Source organism: Akebia trifoliata, chromosome 4, assembly GCF_017979445.1.
Source record: "Akebia trifoliata isolate Shusen 1 chromosome 4, ASM1797944v1, whole genome shotgun sequence".
NCBI lineage: Eukaryota > Viridiplantae > Streptophyta > Magnoliopsida > Ranunculales > Lardizabalaceae > Akebia > Akebia trifoliata.
The window spans coordinates 7,533,357-7,546,700 of NC_141378.1; the positions used below are offsets into that span (position 1 = coordinate 7,533,357).

General features: G+C 35.5%; 1 protein-coding gene across 1 annotated transcript; it reads right to left on the reverse strand.

Moving 5' to 3' along the window:
- Positions 1–2,383: 2,383 nt before the first annotated feature.
- On the reverse strand, positions 2,384–13,203 carry LOC147403434 (uncharacterized). Its single transcript, XM_086439022.1, has 6 exons — positions 12,589–13,203; positions 9,323–9,488; positions 6,397–6,573; positions 6,199–6,282; positions 3,585–3,666; positions 2,384–2,972 (listed from the first exon to the last, which is right to left on the reverse strand). The coding sequence occupies exons 1-6, from the start codon at positions 12,960–12,962 to the stop codon at positions 2,545–2,547; spliced, it is 1,311 nt and encodes a 436-aa protein (XP_086295148.1). The 5' UTR covers positions 12,963–13,203; the 3' UTR covers positions 2,384–2,544.
- Between the last annotated feature and the right edge of the window lie 141 nt (positions 13,204–13,344).

Sequence of the window (13,344 nt, forward strand, 5' to 3'; positions counted from 1 at the left end):
TTGAAAATTGACAATTCATTTTTGACATTACTTACATCATAGAATGTTTACTTGAAATTGAATAAAAATAATATATGATGCAAAATGCAGGTGGTGATGGAAAATAATATATGTAGCAATATCAATAATAATATTCTACATTAAAAAATATTAAAAAATTATAATATTTTCATCTCTGGGTTAATGTAACTTTTATAAATAATATCCTATTAGGTTTCATGTATTATTTATCCAAGAATTATCAATAATTTCAATTTTTTAGATGTACCTGGGAGATTTAGACGAGATATGATACTCTAAGAGGTCAATTGCCTTACACTACAAGGTGGACCCATAGATCCAGACACCCGTGTATATATATATCTTCAATTAAATTGAAAGTTTCATGTAACCATTTGTAATTAATAGTAGGGTTTGGCCCAGTCTCAGATTACAAAATTTAGTGTTAGAGACCAAGGAGTTATCAACATCTCCATCGATAAAATGTTATTCCAATTACAATTGAAAGAGAGAGATGACTTTCAAGTTCTTAATCCATGGAGACAATCTAGAGCACAACCTTCCCATTGTTGTAGATTAGGTGTCTTTCACAATAAAAGCCTATGAGAGGGATATGAAAATGACACTTTGTCGAGCCCATTAACCTCACTTTTTTCATTTTTTTTTTTTTTTTTATTTTCTTTGATAATTTTTATATGATCTAAATCGCGGAGTCTAGGTTATGAAATGGGATGGATAGTATGTTAATTACTTTGATCCCCATACTGTGATTCATGCTCATTTCATTATGTCCAAAGTCAAATCTTCCAACGCCTTAATAGAATATCTTTTTAGGATTTATATTATGAGATGATGGGACTTTTACACCAATCACCAACCTGATGCAATCCTCTTACTTTATCCAAGTTTGGAATAGGAAATGTAATGTAAGTGGGACCAACTTTGGGTGAGAATGACTCGATGTCATCATTCGACTCTTTCACTGAACAAATTCTAATAATAACAAGTCTATCTCTTAAATTCTTAATACACTTCCATTTAATATTTCTTAGATTAGATTAGAAATGGTGCATCCTCTGTATTCCGTACAATGCAAACATCTCTAGGTTACACGTGTGTGGTTCGGTTTACATCAAGTGAAATTTATTACAAATACGGTAGGCCTGTTGAGTTCAAATACAATTCCAGGGAGATGTTTCCAACCTATGATATTTTTTAACTTGCCAATTACATCTGTCATATGAAATATTATTTCATGTGTGTGTGTGTGCTGTCCATCGTTGGAGACAATCCACAACCACAAACTTTCCCATTGTTGTAGATAAATCCATAAGAAGGTCTCTTTCACAATAAAAGCATTTGGTGAAGTCTTTGTCAGGTCCATAAGAAGGTCTCTTTCACAATAAAAGCATTTGGTGAAGTCTTTGTCAGGTACCTGAAAATGATTTTGTCCACGTCACTTTGTAAATTTTAAGCTTTAAAAGTAATATTTGCCTTTCCTTTTTTTTCTTTTGTTAAGTTTTGTAAAGTTGTTAGCTATTCATTCTATACAAAGTTGTTAGCTATTCATTCTCTACATAGTGGGTCAGGTGACTCATGGAAAATGTCTCATAAAAAAACATGGTCACATCCCAATAAACACAAAATCCTATACATAAATATAACTTTTTTCCTATTGAGGAAGTCTAGTTTATCTCAAAAAAAATTTTATTTTTATGAGATCTTAGTGTGTTACGGTAGTTCTTGTCATTAAGTTTATTTCTTTTGACACATTCTTAACTTTTGATATGGAATTCCTTTGTTTTGAAATCCATTTCATTCTATTCGTTTCTCACTGAATTTTTAAACTCACTTCTATTTTTATTTAATACACTTTGCTTGTTTAGCAAAGAAATTCCACCTATTGGATTTCATGTTTACTTTGTCGGGATCATGAGTCATCTGAATTCAGAACCTGATCCATATTGTAATACATACATATTTTTTCTCCTTGCATGATGTATCAATATCTAGTTGGATTATCCAATTGTGCAGCATTTTCCTTATTAACATGATTATCGCTGCAGGAAAAAAAAAAAAAGTTCGCTCAGCCCAAAGATTTGGGTTAGCCAAATGAATCACATTCCTCCATTCCAGTCTGTCTAGAGCCAAGGCTTCTGTTTTCAATTTACATGCCAGCACCATTTTCACCCACTTTTTTTAGGTCTTCCTATCAATCTTTTGACATTCTCATCAATGGGTAGGTCTGCCATCAGTGGATCCATCAAAGCTTTATCCCAAAACTTTGGGCTCAATTTATAACCAAATTAGTAAACCAATAGAAATATACATAAATAATCAACAACATGTGGGTTGATCTCCATGAATAACATCCCCACCAATATAAGTTATGAACTCCTAGCATCCAGCCTGAATTTCCCAAGCCCAAATGAAAGAAAGTTATTGCCGGTGTAAAAAATAATTTCAAATCCCTTAATACGGATTCATGCAATACAGATTCGACAAGCATCTCAAGGGCTAGTAATTTACTAGTAGAAAGGAAACTCACTTTCGTGCAAGTCTACGCGCCGCTCCTAGTAACAAAGTTTTACCTATGACACCGGTTTGAAGTCCACAGACCAGAGCTACTGTTCCACCCACGACTAACCATCTCCAATCAACACCGTGATCTTCCTTGTCTGGCAAATCCTCTGGTTTTTCGTCAGCTTTGGGTGGTGGCTCTGAAGAATCAAGGTTGGCACTGATATGAATCTTTGTGGTGATCCGTGCCATCAGTGCACTTCTAGACAGTGAAGACTCAGACTTCCTTGCAAGCTCGTAGGCTCTCATTCCAGAGTGTAATTTCTTGACAGTTCCCCACATTCCATGTCGGACTCCCAGCTTTGCGACATCCTTGGGAATCCCCATGTCTTCATAGTGAACAAGGGTCACTTCGCAAGCAGATAACTGTCCATCCCCCTTACGAGATTCCACTGCATTCAAACATACACTTAAATTAAAATACAGAGTAACTATCAAAAAGATTTTTTGAAAGAAAAAAAAAAAGATGTAGCAACAATTGGTTCAAAACTGGAAATTGCAGCGCACATCACATGGTTAGTGATGACATTCGATGCGAGAGATTCACATAATGAAAATATATAAGAAATCCCCTAATTACAGAAGCTTGATGTCAGCCTCTGAAATTCCCATGGAACAATTTTTTAGCAAACTAAACCAATAAGTTGATCATTTTTAATAGACCTACAAACAAATAATGACCTTGATTAGAGACTTCTAGTAATTAGATTTGGGCATTTTTAATGGTTAATTTCAAGCTGTTGGTTTAATCATTTTTAGTACTCAAATTTAACATCCATAAATAACTAATCAAGCTAATTTTTTGTTGACAAGAAGTAAAAGAGTAGTGTTACACTGGTTACTGTGCCCAAAAGAGAGTGACACAAGGCATTTTCAGGAGCGTGACATCAAGTTTTTCCCATTAATAAAAACAGAAAATCATCATCTTGAGTGAGGTGTTGGGTTCAGTTTAACTTCTTTATGTGAGACACTCGCATCAAACTCATTCCAGTGAAGAATCTTACCAGCCTTGATGATCCAGCTTGAGTAATAAAGTTCCACGCGCCTTGGTTTGTCACGCTTTTGTAAACCTAGATATGGCACACCCTGCAAATATTGGAATGGGTCAAACGCACATAATGAACCCAAAAATGCCCTAGAATCAAATCTCCTCCCCTCTCTCGAAGTCAACAAACCCTACTAAACACAAGGGAATCTTGGGGGCATCATCTCGCTTCCTAAGAATCGACAAACCCTCTGATCTCATCGGATCCTTTGGACACTGATTTATTAAAAAAAAATATATCAATTTCAAGAGGATTCCTTTGACATAAGATCAGAATGCATTTATGTATAGTGTCAGAAGGATCCTTTGGACACTGAATTCTTGTTAAAAATCCCATTGTCAAGAGGGTCCCTTCAACATGAGATCAGAATGTATTTATGTACATATTCAAGGATTTGTCAACTTCAATAGAGGAGAGGAGATTTTATTCTATTAGATTTAGGGAAGATCGAGTTCAACAGAGGAGAGGTGAGAAGAAGTTCAGTTCGTTTTTTTAAGAGAACTCGTTCGAAATAGACGAAGGTAAGAGGGAGAAACGTAAGATATAACAAAAGAGTATTTTGATAAAATAAAATAACTAAATAAAACGTTGGTTACTGTAGCAAAACGACCTTCTAGCTAATTAGTTTCAAAACGCCCTTATTTTCTCAACTTTAATAGCATCCCCATAAAATAAACAGATTTTTTTTCTCATTTTCGATTCCACCACCTTATTCTCAATAACTTTTAGGGAAATTAGGTACGAACCCCCAACAAAATCTATTTAATAAAACACAACGGCGAGGCCCACTTGTGGGGGATAAACTTCCCATCCAGCTACAGTGACCCACTTTATTGCTTTCCTCCTCGCTCTTCAACTTTATTGTCTTTAATCTTCTCTTCCTCCCACCCCCTGCCTTTTTTCAATAATACCCCTCTTACTTTACTATCTTTACTCTTTAACCCCTTCAACCCCAAAGATTATTTAATAATATCCCTCTAATTTTATTATTTTTCCTCTTTTTCCCCCTTAATCCCAAAAGAGAATGCCCGTGCCTATGGCACGGGCGAACTCTAGTACCATATAGTTGAGATCCCCACTTGACCAAAACATTGTGATGTTTAACTCTGACATTCTCTCTCCATCATAAACACAAATGATGGCTACTTATAGCACACACGGACAGCATCTGTGGAACGACAAAATTGCTCGAGTTCTTAAAATGACTGTTTTGCCCCTAAAGCAAAAAAAATAAAAATACACTTGGTTATAAATGCCTCTTTTCCTATAAAGAAGCAACAATTGTCCATAAAAATTCAATATCATCATTTGTATGAATAAAAAAATCAAAGGTGGAAAAGTATCAGTTAATGATGTCATTTTCAGCACATCTGGCCAGTTCACATTTGATAGATTAATGTCCTATTGCGATAAATCTCCTACTTGTTTGATTCAAGTAGTAACAACAAAAAGCTGGAAGTCCAAAGGATAGAAATCATCCATGAAAATGGCTTGTCCAATGGCTAAAAGTAGCCAATAAGATTAATTTTGGGTGTGCGTGGTGGTCCTCAGCTATTAGTGAGCTAAACAGTCATGGTCCGCCATTTTTTTTAATATAGGTAAAAATGCTTGGTTAGGACAGGTAATAGGGTTAGTGGTTAGCATAAGAAGTATGGGTTCAAGGGGTTTTGAATCATGGCCCACCATGACATGCAAAGTTTGAAGTCATCCAGTTCTCTTCCCCAAACTGCACCCCCAGGTGTAAAACAGAAGGAAGAAGGCATGTGGCAACTTATGATGCACACAACCCATCCATTTTGGCACTACTTGGACCTACTAAACTAAGCAACCTGACTGATGATTTCAAGCTATTTGATTGAAACACCCCCAAAAAAAATATGGGCCAAACCAAAATTCCATGTAGCATACTTTTCAGGCCTACTGACCCCATAAGTGATTGGCTCGCATTTGGGTGGACCCATGCACCAAAAATTCATCAGATTGGCTATATCTAAATGAGAAGCCATAACATCAGCTAATGCCTTATATTCATATGGAAATCCTCTCACCAGTTGTGTTTTCTCTTCTACATTAGGAGTTTTCCTTATTCCATGATCTAACAAAATCCTACTTGCCAAAAGAAAAATAATAAGAGTAACTTCTGTGTTTGACGGGCAAGATGAACATCTATAGAATCATGGGCAGTTTTGTAAATTTTCATATGTAACAACCTGTCGCTTAAAGTTGTATTCTTCAATATGCTCATGTTACTAAAGTAGGGTATGAAGGATGGACACATGAACACTCTTCTAGAAATCAGTTTTGTTTGTTCCAAAAATCACTAGAATAAATGATGGTACTATTGTATATGTAATGATGCAAGATTCTAGCGGGATTGGATGTTCTCTGATGTCAATCCTCCTTGCTAAGCTGTACTTGAAGGGACATCCTAGGAAATGGAATCTTAATTTCAATAGGGAGTACAAGGCATGGTAATGTCCAGGAAGAGCATAAACCAAGCATTAGAAATAAATTCAACAACAGGAAACTGAAACCAAACTAAATGATTAAAGAAATGTGTCTCAATTGATACCTTGGTCACACAATAATACGTCCTTCCAGACTCCCATATCCGCCTACCAATGATGTATTCTCTATCACTACAGAAAAAGGGGAACTGAAAATGACAGAACAGAAGATAATCAATCCAAAAAACAGTGCAAAAAAAAAAAAGAGAGAGAGAGAGAAGACATTAATAATGAATATTTGAAGGGCATTGCTTTTCACATACCTTTTTTATCCAGTGGACAATCATTGTCCCCGTACTTGGGCATTCCTTCAATATTTTCACGTAAGTAAGCATGGGATCCCATTTAGGCCGAAACTCATCATCCCAAAAGAAATCTCTAACCAGCTCAGGTGTTGCATCCTCAAATATAGTTCGACTACGGTAAACAGTGGGGCCAGTCTGATAAACAAGATGCGGTGTCAGATACTAATGCATATTTTTCAATGAATTGCAATAAGAACAAATGGGGAAGCCTATCAAAGCTAATGCTTTACATTTTCAACGTATTTCCACATAGTATCAAATATTTCCAGTTTCACATTACCCGATATGGCATTCAATTAACAATTTCTTTGTGTACGTATTTCAGTGGAAATCAACTTTCGTTGCATGAAATATTTAGTGAACATAAAGTTCAATGAAAGAATCAAATTTCAGATATAAATATGCAAGATTTGGTGGAAATCTTTGATGAACAGTAGTTTTGAATGAAACATTCCTTTTTAATTCGTTTGGGAAAAGATGTCACAAAATAACACAACTGTATAAACTGCTTATAGAGAGGACTTGTAATTTATACATGATTTCATCTTATTTGATGTATTTTAAGCATACATACAATTGCTATTGGTACAAATAAACTCTCTGGGGACAATGTAATCAAACTTGTAATTGAAAAATAAAGAATTCAAACACAGGCGAATATTTTTTTGTGAAACTAAAAAAATTTCAACAGTGAAAGTGCCAGGTAGCTTAGCCAGTAAAGTCTATGGGTTATGATACCAGGTCTATGGTATCAATTACTGCCATCACCAAGTTACTGATCTCATTGAAAATAGGTTTACCAATTTTTTTTTTAAAGAAGTGCAGATAGTAGTAGCGTGACATGATTACTCATTTCCATCATTCTCAGATTCTCAGATACAAGCATCAGCATGAAGCAAAACGCTATTGATCGACCCTCCAAAAAAAACGATATTGATTTTTATTATTACATTCCATTAATGATTTTATAGTTTGATAACATTTGATGTAATCTCATGTCTGTTTTATCATTTCAATGAAAAACTCCTTAAATTCTCACCATTTACAAGAAAATAGCATTAATTTACATGCTTATTTCCAGGTTGACTGATAAATACACTGAAGCCAAAATGCAATGCAATGCATTGCTCATAAACAATCGAAATTATATATTTAGAAAAAAAAAAAAACAAATGAATAACATACAGATTAGAAAATCATGCATCACATTATCTTTTATACAAGAATGAATAGATTAAAAAAAATCATAATCAGACTAAGAGCCTTCACATATTGTGGTTAAAACTAAGTTGAATAAAAGAACTTGTGGTAATAAACATTCATGCAAGAAAAAAAAGTAATGGCCTTCTATCACGTAAATAATGCAAACCTAACATAGACGATAAATAAATCTCCCATGTAGTAGCAAAATTCATTGTGGATTGATGCAAGCTTAGCAGAACTGAAGCAAACAAAATAGAAAGAAATCAGGATTACCAAGAAAAAAAAAGCTCAGCAGTTTATGGTCGTCTCTGTTGGAGATATTGATCTTTATGTTGGTTTTATTTTAATATTTATTCATGTTGCATTGTATTATGTGCATCCAGAAGCATCTTATTATGTTTTAAGTGGGTGGAGTATTTTTGTCCAACTTCAATTATTAATAGAATAAATAGGATTCTTGGTAGGAGAGTGACTCGGATTTTTCTCCTCTCTCCTCCCAACGAAACCCTAATCTCTTATCTCTTGTTTCTTCTCCTTTTTCTTATTTTAACGTCAATCCCTAAACTGGAACAGTCTCCTCTCAACCTCATCTCCAAGATTGAAATCAACTCCCATTGTTCAAAAGAAGTAATGGGTGGACCATCCTCAATAGAAGAATTGCCCCCTCTCCATGTTTTGATTCAATCCTCATCATTTCAATTGTTCCAACTGACACACTGCAGTACCAAAATAATACAACTGTGACATAGAATCAAACTTGGCAAAAAATGAATGAAAAAGGAATTAACATAAAAAAAAACAACTCAACGATAGCTTAGAATAGCACCCAAAAGGTCCACTGAGGGGTTTTAATCTCCAGAACTAACATAACTATATAATAAACATAGCCCCTATCCCTTTTATATGAATTCAACTCCTTTTATGCTTTAAATATATATATAAAGGTTTAAAATTCCATTCATTAATGGCATAAATGTAAAAGTAAACACTCATAAACAGGTTATTATTGTATCAAAGTACCCTCATTTTTAATTTTAACCAACTTTGAAATCAACTATAACAAACAAAATGAAACACACCAAAATTGCCCTCCCTCATGGAAAGTTCCAGCAAATTGCTCAAGGGAGGTTGGCAAATGTGACCAACCACATGAAGGAATTTAGTCAAGAGGTCCGACTTCAATCTTCTTTCTTCTCCTATAAAGGGGCACTAAATGTTGACAAAGATCACTTGGCTAAAAATGATAAACATACATAGAGAATTTCCATCTTTGGGAAGCTCTCCTCCCTATATTCAATATGTAAAATACATCTAGCATAAACGGGAATGTTCAAATGGATGAGTACAAATAGGAAATACATACAAAAAGATTTGAATATGCATGCCTTGACAAAAGATATAGCTCTAAGGAGAACTAAAAAGCAAGAATAGAACTAATGTTGCCAATCCCAAATAAGACGGACCAAATAGACACCGAAAATATTCATATTTTACAAATTCAAACAGAAAATAGATATAGATATATGCAAACTTGGTGATTGATTTGTACAGTGCACAATAGGCCAAAATGAAATAAGCATAGATATTTAAAAAGCCCAAAAAATGTGTATCAACCAAAAAGTGCATTTCAACTGCCTATGAAAAGGGAGAGATGGACATCAAAAACAAGGCCGAAATCTACCTCAGGTTCATGACGCCAAGCATAGTATGCCATGTTTGGGGTGGAGCGTTCCATCATACTTTGCCATGCCGCATCTCCAACCTTACCCTCAAGAATATACAGTAGGTGTTCTAGATCCTTCTCTGTAACAATATCCTGCTCCCCTTTTGAAGTTTCGATACTAAGACTGCAGGAATATGGAGATAACAGAAGTTTATTTTCTGTAAAAGTCTAAACCGCTAAAACTTCCCAAATTGATATTGACAATCAAATATTATCACAACTAGTTGTTCCTCAAAAAAGTTCCCAGATTTCACCTTAACCTTTAACAAGGAAAGGATGAAACACAACAAAATAAATAATATATCCCACATATACCTTTAGCAGCTAAGGGTTGAATTTCCTACAAAAAAAAAAAAGTCTGTGAGTGGTAATACCACAGATCTGAGTCCAATACCTGCCTTGATCCCTTGCCTACAGGGGAAATTGGAATTGGAGATCTTGAAATGGCATGGAGACCAGAAAATGATTTAACCACACAAGAAATTTAAATGTATGATGTTACTTTTGTATACAATAAGTATAAAGGTGTCAACAAGGATGACCATAGTAGTTGGAGAAGGAAGAAGCATTTGGGACACCTTCATGAATATGAAGCCTTCTTCATTTCTTTTCTCCTACAGTATCTCTTAACCAGGACTGGAGGAGACACCATCGACAATCAACAGACCTGAGAAATAGGTTCCTACAAAACAATCTGTTATTACCAAATAATCTAGGATGCAGCCGTTAAATCAGCTCAACTTGGTCATCACTAGAAACTTCTCCAAATCCCATTTTGTAATTCCAAGGAAATGTCCACCAAATTGAACTTGATCTACCCAGTATGTCTTCTTACTCCACCACCATATAGCTCTATCTTCTCCTAAAAGATACTCACTTAAATCCTTGTTAGGTCGCCACGAGAGGTAACTCTGCCCCTCAAGATTGGGATCATTGTGTTTTAATTGAAAATCCACCTAAGCAAGAGAAAGCTGTTCCAAGTTGTTGCAAGTTAGATGTGATTTTCACATCCTTGTGGTAGTAGAAGTTACAACTTTATAAATAGAACAGATTATATAAACATATTGACTGCTAGCAAAGACTGAAGGTCTATTAACACAACTTTTTTTTACTGATTGGTAAAAGTTAAATTTTGTTGAAATAAAATGGCATAAGGACAAGGCTTAATGTAAAAGGTCTACTTGCAAGAAGAGGGGCTTGATAGAAATGAGCAACCCATGAACAATGATATAAAGATAAATTACCAAACAAGCTATACCCTATTAAAATAAAACCGTGACAAATTGTCCCAATTACGCCTGTCACAGATAGTTGAAATACAAATTCGTATTCGAATCCAAAAAATCAGATATTATTCAAATTTTCAAATATCGAATTCGGACAATTTTTGACATCTGAATGGGTTTCAAATACAGCTGCAAAGCTTGTTCAACCTCATCTTGAGAGAATGACACCACAGGTACATTATTAATGAAAGTCGCAAATCTTACAGAAATGGGTTCCACCTCCTGCAACAGGACTGAGGCCGATTTGACAAGGTCTGCGAAAGTTCGGCTTCCAGGTTTTCCTGGATCTGGAGGCCTTTCGAATATCAGTGCATCTGATTCGATAATATTCGATCCGGTTTTAAATAAATAACTATAATACTTTATACTTTTAGTCCCCCACAACAACTCTCAAGTCTCAAGAGTCAAGACCTTGACTCCTTCGATCAAACTAGGGTTTGGCGATTGAGCGTCTCCTCCAATCCTCCTATCCTTTCTCCAACAACCTTGTCTCTGGCATCAACATTTGCAATGGCATATTTTTGTATGCAATGGCATACAGTCCAAAGGTCAGAAATATGACCGTTGGACAGATTTTTCTCTTTTTTTTTTAGTTTAAACTCACTTTTCTCTAATAAATATACCACTTATACCCCCCCATACTCCTTTTACAACATCTCTTCAACCTTCTAATCTCTTTCTTTCTCTCACAATTCACAAAGCTTCTAACTCTTAAATTTCATTACATTTTCTACTAGTCTCAAATAATTATAAATATTCTTTAATCTCTACTCTACAGGATTACTCTCAAAGTTCAAGTCTCAAATCAAGTCACTCTCCCACTCATAACTCTCAAAACTTAAAAAGACAAAAAAAAAAAAAAAAAAAAAAAAAAAAAAAAAAAAAGCTACTCAAGAATTGAGATTTAAACATTTTCTGCATTTTTTCTTCTACTAGCATATGTCACCGCATATGCGATGTGCGAAATGGCATATGCGAACAACATGTACAAGTTGCACACGGACGCATACATTAAATTGCACCACACCGATGTCTCTGCAAGTTGAGCAATCAGAGAAGACGACCAGAGATATTATAGTTCATTGGAGAAGAAGATTATGAAGTTATACATTTCACCGGAGAAGGTGATATTAATCGCGACTCAAATCTTAAGGAGTGTGCAACCTAAAAAATTGCCCATAACCTTGACCACTTCATGAAGAACTTTAGACATCCAATAAGAAAGTCCCTTCATATCTTGCCACACTCCAATATCCATCTCTAGTGACTAGGGCATCTTTTCTCAATAACAAGATGCCCAATAACACCTAGGCACCTGGCTAAACAGAACCATAGTTCCAATATTTCAGTTTCTACTACAACTTCGAAAAGGTGAGATGCAAATCAAGTCAATAGTCACAGGTTCCAATGGAAATTTTGCAATTATTTAGGATGCAGCTAGTTTGGGTCTACAGTTATTTCTTCATCACCAGCTAATTAGCCTTCTACCACCCTTCCCAAGTAAAACTACCTTAGAATCGAACAAATCTAGGTTGTCCTCCATCACTACCACACCCTTCCACGAACTCTCAGACACCTCCCACAATCCAAAATAAATAGCACAACTAAGTCTGAATTAACAATCCAAATTATAGCTAATTAGGGTTCAAAATTCTACAAACTTCCCACCTCTTCAACATCAATAGCCTCAACACACTTACAAACCCCCTCCTAAAATCTTTCTCAATCTTCTAACGTGTCAAAACTCAAAAACCCATTCTTTCCCGAACATTCTGTGGCAATTAATAAGTGAAACCTACATTCAACATCGCTAATCACATATTACAGGTCTGCAACCACTATCAAATTATATGCAAATCAAATAGTAATTGAAAAAAAAAACAGATGATTCGATACTCTGCAACAATTAATTAAGGAATCAAAAAATAAAAAACTCACTTAACATCGCTTCTCCGTTCCCCCGCCTGAGTCAAAGCTCCCAAGGCCACCGAGTCTGAAACAACCGATTGTTCATCTTTTCCTTTAAAATTGGACCAAAGCCTTCTACCAACCGAAAATGCCGAAAGTGCAGTAAAAGCAAACCAAAGCCTACGAGCTCCAAAACCCGGAGGAGCGGTCCAAAGGAACCTAAACTTGCTTCGTAAACCCAAGAACACGAGACCAGTCCATCGAGGCCTCCATGACCATCCGATCACCAATCCAATCATCACCGCCACCCAAATCGGGACTGCGCAAAGCAAAATGTCGACAAATGTTTCAACGATCGCTGGTTTCTTCATGAAATCCATTACATCTCTGTAGATTTCATCCATTCTTTTTTTTTTTTTTTTTGTGTCTGTGATTTGATGAGATTGAAAGAGAAACCCTAGAAAATAGGAACCTTATCGCGCAATTGATCTCCTACTTGGATCATTGTCTCTCTCTCTCTCTCTCGAGATCCAAGAGGTTCGGTGCCTGAAGCGAAGACCCTAAAAGTAGGTGCAGATGAGAGATACAGAGAGAGAGTCGGTGGGATTTTCTCTATTTCTTGGGCATATGATGTGACGTCGCAATTAGAAAACGCCTCACAGTTTTGTTTCAGAGGTTAAGATAAAATAAAAAATGTTTTTAATCGGCCAATAATTTGAGAGATTCTCTATCTTTTTTGATCTTTTGAGTGTCAATCTTGTGTAATCAAGAGAGTTGGATTGCTAA

Excerpts from the sequence above, each read along its gene's own strand:
- LOC147403434 (XM_086439022.1), bottom strand. The coding sequence starts at position 12,962 with ATGGATGAAATCTACAGAGATGTAATGGATTTCATGAAGAAACCAGCG. Across the intron at positions 9,489-12,588 it reads GAACGGAGAAGCGATGTTAA|TCTTAGTATCGAAACTTCAA; the intron begins GTGAGTTTTTTA and ends ATATTCCTGCAG. Across the intron at positions 2,973-3,584 it reads AAGCTGGATCATCAAGGCTG|TGGAATCTCGTAAGGGGGAT; the intron begins GTAAGATTCTTC and ends GTTTGAATGCAG.